Below are 6,491 nucleotides of genomic sequence, written 5' to 3'. Positions count from 1 at the left end.
TAATCATTAAATTTAATATTTTTTTAAATCCTATCTTATGTCCACTTTGATATTCTGGATTCTGTTATTTTCATGAAACACTTTTTTTTAAAAAAAAAAAAAAGAACTCTAACTCATGAACTCCTGAAGGACAACATATTATTAATGACCTCATGTTTCCATGAAGCTATCCAAAAATCCCCATGCCTCATTGCTATTAGCAGTCATACACACATGAGAGAAAAATCTGTAGTGTCTTCCTTCCAGTTACAGAGAATTCGCCTGGGTGCATTCTGGAGGCTGCATCAGAACCAGGGGACTTCCCTTTCTCTCTCTAGGCCCCTTGAAACAAGCTCTGCCATTGGCAACTAAGTTATCATCACAGTGAATTTTTCTGATTGGCCAAATCCTGACCTGACAGAATTTGACTTGGGTTGTCTTTAGATTTCTGGTCCCAGTCCTTGACTTCTCTGCAACTCAGAGCAGCGACTACCAGGATCACCTTGAGAAGAGGATGATTCCCAACAAAGCGTGGATGCTAGGGGTTCTTGCCGTGATGGCCATGATGACCCTGGGCAGAGCTGAAGACATTGAAGGTGAGTGCGTGGTGGAGGGCTGTCCATAGAGATGGAAAAAGAGACATAAGTTGGCTAAAACAGTAGAGATTTCCCAATGCCCTTTTCCATATTAAGAGGTTCTAAAAGTATAGCTAATCCTCCTTTAGGAAACCAGATCCTCAGCCCTCTTTCTTTGCTTCCTGTGCTGTTCACCAAGGACATTTTCCATTTAAACCAGGTCCAATGAGTATAGTCTCTATGACATTCAGTCATGGTTGCCTCAAAGAACAGGAACATTGCCACAATGATCTATTCATTTATGAATATTTATGAACTGTCATTTCCAAATTTCTCTCAGCAATGTTAGATGCTTTTTATTTGACTCCTGCAATATATTTTGGGGACAATGGTTCCATGGATTGTGTATAATATACACCTATCCAGTAAGATGTCTTTTTCTTTAACCTAGATTTAGATAAACTGCCAGGAGCTGGCACCCGTAGGGAGAAAAGCAGCTAAGCAAACAGAGCAGTGGACACTGCTGAGTCTGAAAAGTGAGTTAAAACATGACTTGGCTCCAACTGGCCCAGCTGAATAATGCCCTTACCTGGCAGCCTTGGACAAGTTCCACATAAAAAGATGATTAACAATGTTCATATTTGAAAAGGAGTTGAGATTCATTGCATGTGTATGAAGGCTTTGTTTGATGGTCTATGAAGTGATTAACAAAGGTGAACATGCTAGGTAAAGCAAAGAGTAAGTCAGAAGAAGAATAGGCAAACTTGGAGATCAGGACACTGGGATGGAAAGGTCAGGGGTCATAATATGGCCAAAGATATGTTACAAAGCGAACTTATCTAAGATGCTTAGGGACTGAACAGAAACTTTCAGGATGGAAAGGATGAATCCCAGAAGTCCTGAAAAGCAATTTCATCTCAAATACCAAAGCAGATCCTTGGATTTCTGTGACTGGCAAATACTTGCAGAGGGTGTTAAACCATACAGATGTCAATATCCTCACCACAGAGGATATTGTGTCTGTTCCTTTACTTGCCTGACTGTTCAATTGGTCAACAGTTCCTTCCTGGGAGAGACAATGCCTGATTGGTGTGTTCCTTCTCACTTGCTGCTGCGTCTGCCACTTGTTGATAACCAGAAAATAAGGGAGGAAACATGAAATGGCAAAAGATTCATAGCTGTCTTGATGAAAATGTCCAATCAGGTGTGTTTAGAGACCAATTTTACATTAGTGCCATTTTGCTGTGGCATCCTCAGAAATGCACACTGTTCATTGGAGAACAAACTCCATTTACTGAGCCTTCAAATGAAAATAAATATTGAGGCATAAAAGGGAGAGACAAAAAAGTTGGTGCATAACAGAAATCTGAAACCTAATAAAGTTTTCATTTTTTTGTTTTATTTTTTTATTTTTTATTGTTATTAACATTGTATTATGTGATACAGTTTTATAGGCACTGGGATTCCCCCCACCCCTCCCACAACCCTCCCCCCATAGTGGATTCCTCCACCTTGCTGCATAACCTCAGTTCAAGTTCAGTTGAGATTCCTTCATTGCAAGCATATACCAAGCATAGAGTCCAGCATCTTATTGTTCAGATAAATTCAGTGGTTTCTTGGGCAGACCTTCTGAAGGTAGAGCTGGCAGAATATCATCCCAATCAAAAGCCCCAACACAACATCAACAACAACAATTTACAACATTATGGAATTAATTGACATGGTATTGAGTAACCAATATGTTAAAAAACAAAAAAAAAGTAAGTTCTTGACCACATCCTGTAACTACTTCCTTGACATTTCAATTTTAGTTTATATACAGAACCGGCTGCTAATCACTTTAAAACGGCTATGGGGTACAATTCAACTGTCTTGTGTCTATTTTCATTTTTATATTTAACAGCTTATAGAATTCAAGTGTGATTTTTACTGAACTTCGCTAATTTTAGGATAGTCCAAACAGACTTATAAATCTAACAAGACATATGTCAACAGTTGAGGTGCAGAACAGTTTTAGGAGGGGTGTGCAGAGAAATCTTCAATACCCTAGCAGGAAGTAACTAATCTTTGTGTCCTACCTAGTAAGGTATAGGTGAATCCACACTGACCGTTTCCTGTCTGGTTCTAAGCTTTCCTTGTTGTTCTCTGTCTATTCTAATTCTTTTTTGTCTACTTTTTTGGGGCAAGTGGGGGCGCTTCGGAGCGACCCTAACGGTCATTACAAGAGAGGGTGGGGATCCAAAGTTGGAACTAAATAAGGACCAGAAAAAGCTCCTCTCTCTAGTCCCAAAGGAAATTTACTGTTCTTCTGCTTCTGCAGACCACTCAGGGCTCCTGGCTGTTGTTCCAATGACCTTGGATCCTGCGAGGAAGAATCTGGGCTTCTTGAATCCCATGTTGTAGATTCAAATGGGGGTGGGTGACCTCAGAGTTCTTGGTCTCCAAAGGCACTCCAATTCCCCGTGGTCTCCTTGGCAGTTGGGATGAAGTTGTTGGTGCCTGTACTGATAGCCCTTGGTGAGGATCCAGGATGTACTCCACTTCTAATCTAGTTCATTTAGTTCCATGCTTATGACCTGGAAAAGTAGTGGATGATGGCTCAAGTCCTTGGAACACTGTACCATATGTGGGAGACTGGAAAGAAGCTCCTGGCTCCTGGTTTCAAATCAGCTCAGCTCTGACCATTGCAACCATTTGGGGAGTAAACCATCAGTTTGAAGATCTTTCTGTCTCTGTAAATCTGCCTTTCCAAAAAACATAAATAAAACTTTAAACAAATTATCAGCTCTGAGGCAGTTCTGAGAAGAGAAGCCACAGTGAATGTGTTATTAACTGGTGAAAGTTGGGAAACAGAAGGAAGAAAACTAAATCTTCAATAAGAAAAATAAATATTATGATCATTCATTCAGTTATTCCTTTCAATACAATATTTATCACAAACTTATACCCAATATTGGACATCTACCAACACAGCAGAGAGGCTCAAGGAGGCATTAAGAATTTTGACCAGAGACTTTTCCAACAATGAAACTTGCAGTATTTGAAAGTAACTTTGTTGTCACTAGTTTAACAAAGCGTTTTTTTTCTGTTTCCCACCTTCCTGCTGGTCACTTTCACTCCTCAGCTGACCACGTTGCTTCCTACGGTGTAAACGTCTACCAGACTTACGATTCGTCTGGCCAGTACACCCACGAATTTGATGGAGACGAGGAGTTCTATGTGGACCTGAAAAAGAAGGAGACTGTCTGGAGCCTGCCTGTGTTTAGTCACTTCACAAGTTTTGACCCACAGGGTGCACTGGGAAACATAGCCGCAATGGCACAAGGCTTGGACATCTTGATTAAACGTTTCAATTATACAGCTGCTGTCAATGGTAAGTGTCACACCCTGCTTCCCATTTCAGAATCCGTCCCTTGATACCAGGTCTCCCTCCCTTATTCCCTAAGGAATAAGGACTGAGAACTCAGATCTCACAGTTATTACTGAAATGCTATCCTCTCTTACCTCACAATTCACACATTTCATGTAATGCCAAGCTCCTTCTCCCATAATGTATTCCTTGAGTCCTTCAAGAAATCCCTAGTTCGCATATCTTAACGATCAATCCCACAGAAGAGCATGGTGCTTAAGCTCTGACATTGACAGTGTTTCCTTAGCAGAGGGAAACAAGAGGTCTTCAGCTGTCGGGTGGGACATTCTGGTGGAAGGCTTCTCCACAGAGCAGGACTGAGGTAGGTATTAATAACTCAGACCAGTGCCATTTCCTCTCCACAGAAATTCCAGAGGTGACTGTGTTTCCCAAGTCCCCTGTGAGGCTGGGGCAGCCCAACACCCTCATCTGCTTTGTGGACAACATCTTTCCTCCTGTGACCAACATCTCATGGTTGATCAATGGGCGTTCAGTCACAGAAGGTGTTTCTGAGACCAGCTTCCTCTCCAAGAGTGATCATGCCTTCTCAAAAATGGGCTACCTCACCTTCCTCCCTACTGCTGATGATATTTATGACTGCAGAGTGGAGCACTGGGGTCTGGAGAAGCCACTTCTGAAACACTGGGGTAGGTGTGAGTTCCATTCCTTTTGATGCCTTCTTGTCTTTCAACTCCACAATATTCTGCCTTTTAGCCCCTAACTCTGGTTGCCCTAAATCAGTTTTTACATACTTTATTAATGAATTGCAATGATAAACTTCAGTCTCATTCTTAAGCCTGGTACTGCAAGTCTTTGCAGAATCTCCCTACCTCATTACACACAAACAGACCTGTGCTCTGTATACTGACCTCTGCAACTTCACTTCTGCAGAACCCAAGATCCCAGTCCCCATGTCAGAGCTGACGGAGACCGTGGTCTGTGCCCTGGGGTTGGCTATTGGCCTTGGGGGCATCATAGTAGGCACCATCTTCATCATCCAAGGATTGCGCACAGGTGGCACCTCCAGACAGCAAGGGCCCTTGTGAATCACACCCAGGAAGGGAAGGTAAGGATTCAAATTTGTTAGAGCTGAAACCACAAGAATAAATGTCGGGGAAAATGTAAATATAAATGTGATTGCAAAGTTGTAGGATAGTTGGGAAGTGGTATAATGATGGCACAAGAGTCTCTTTGACCAATATATCTCATGTCTGTCCTATTGCAGGAATGCTGCCTTTCTCTGAGAGCAGAAATTGGATATCTGAATGACTCAGCACTATTTGCTGGCCTAGTTCATCATATTCCTTCTCTCCTCCAGAAACTGTTCTTCTCAGATCTTCCACATCCACCCAGAGTTTATATAATGCTTAGAATTCTCCCCCTCAATTTTGTTTCTCCAATTGTTATCTAGCATTAAGATCCCAAGGGTATTCCATCCAGTTACATAATGCCTTAGTGACCATGACCTTGTATCTCCATGGAAGCAATTTTTCCCAGATTTTTATTACAGGTTTTACTAAGGCTGTGGCTAACAATAGGTATTAGTCCACTTTCATTACTTAAACTAAAAGGCCTGAAAAACACTTCTTGGAAAGAAAGGTTTTATCAACTTGCAGTTTGGATGTCACAGTTTAACACCAGGTGCCTCATAGCCTGGCATCTAGTGGAGGCTAGCAATGAAGGAGGTAGAAGTAGAGAGTGGACCATATGGTAATCAAGAAAGAGAAGAGTCAGCTCAAACTCAGGCAACCACTTGAAGAACTATCCCCAAGAAGCACATGCCCCAGTGGCGCAAAGACCTCTCACTTATACACACTTTTAAGATGCCACAATTATATTAGTCTCTGCCTTTCATCCATAACTATACCATAAAACTCCCAGTTCTACAAATTTCATTTACAAGTGACCTATATAGTAATACCATTTTGTATCTTTTATGCTGTATTTTTACAAAACCTTTTCTATTGGTACCAAAGCTTAGTTACATAAACACAACTGTGTTGCTTTTTCCACAATATTCAGAACAGTAGCAAGTTATGCAACTTACAGCATAGGGTTAATATGCTACGTCATATAGTCTCAGAATGTAGTAGGTTGTTCCAACTAAGTTTGATCAAATACACTGTTGGACACGGCACAATAACCTAGTGGCTAAACCCTTGCCTTGTAAGCACTGGGATACATATGGGCACCAGTTCGCGTACCAGATGCTGCATTTCCCACCCAGGTCCCTGCATGTGGACTGGTAATTCAGCAGAGGATTGCCCAAAGCCTTGGGACTCTGCACCCATGTGGGAGACCTGGAAAAAGCTCCTGGCTCCTGGCTTCGAATCGGCTCAGCTCCAGTTGTTATGGACACTTGGGGAGTGAACCACTGGATGGAAGATCTTTGTCTCTGTTTCTCCTTGTCTCTGTGGATTTGCCTTTCCAATAAAAATAAATAAATCTTGAAAAAAAAGAAACTACACTGTTCTCTCAGTGATAAAAATTCCTAATAACATATTTCTCAGAATATATCTCTGTCATTT

General features: G+C 41.5%; 1 protein-coding gene across 1 annotated transcript; it reads left to right on the top strand.

Moving 5' to 3' along the window:
• The first annotated feature begins 444 nt into the window (after window positions 1–444).
• LOC121159490 (SLA class II histocompatibility antigen, DQ haplotype D alpha chain-like) lies at window positions 445–6,049 on the top strand. The gene is made up of 5 exons (XM_040984649.1): window positions 445–575; window positions 3,679–3,927; window positions 4,329–4,610; window positions 4,855–5,029; window positions 5,189–6,049. The coding sequence occupies exons 1-4, from the start codon at window positions 494–496 to the stop codon at window positions 5,007–5,009; spliced, it is 768 nt and encodes a 255-aa protein (XP_040840583.1). The 5' UTR covers window positions 445–493; the 3' UTR covers window positions 5,010–5,029; window positions 5,189–6,049.
• The last annotated feature ends 442 nt before the right edge of the window (window positions 6,050–6,491 follow it).

This window comes from Ochotona curzoniae, unplaced genomic scaffold, assembly GCF_017591425.1.
Source record: "Ochotona curzoniae isolate NIBS_2020 unplaced genomic scaffold, NIBS_Ocur_1.0 contig_4294, whole genome shotgun sequence".
In the NCBI taxonomy this organism is placed as follows: Eukaryota; Metazoa; Chordata; class Mammalia; order Lagomorpha; family Ochotonidae; genus Ochotona; species Ochotona curzoniae.
The sequence above is the reverse complement of the archived record's forward strand: the minus strand, read 5'-3'. Positions and strand labels throughout refer to the sequence as shown.

Bases quoted from the DNA above. Each gene is read 5' to 3' on its own strand.
- LOC121159490 (XM_040984649.1), top strand. From the start codon at position 494: ATGATTCCCAACAAAGCGTGGATGCTAGGGGTTCTTGCCGTGATGGCC. The intron at 576-3,678 runs GTGAGTGCGTGG...TTCACTCCTCAG, and splicing joins CAGAGCTGAAGACATTGAAG to CTGACCACGTTGCTTCCTAC. The intron at 3,928-4,328 runs GTAAGTGTCACA...TCCTCTCCACAG, and splicing joins TTATACAGCTGCTGTCAATG to AAATTCCAGAGGTGACTGTG.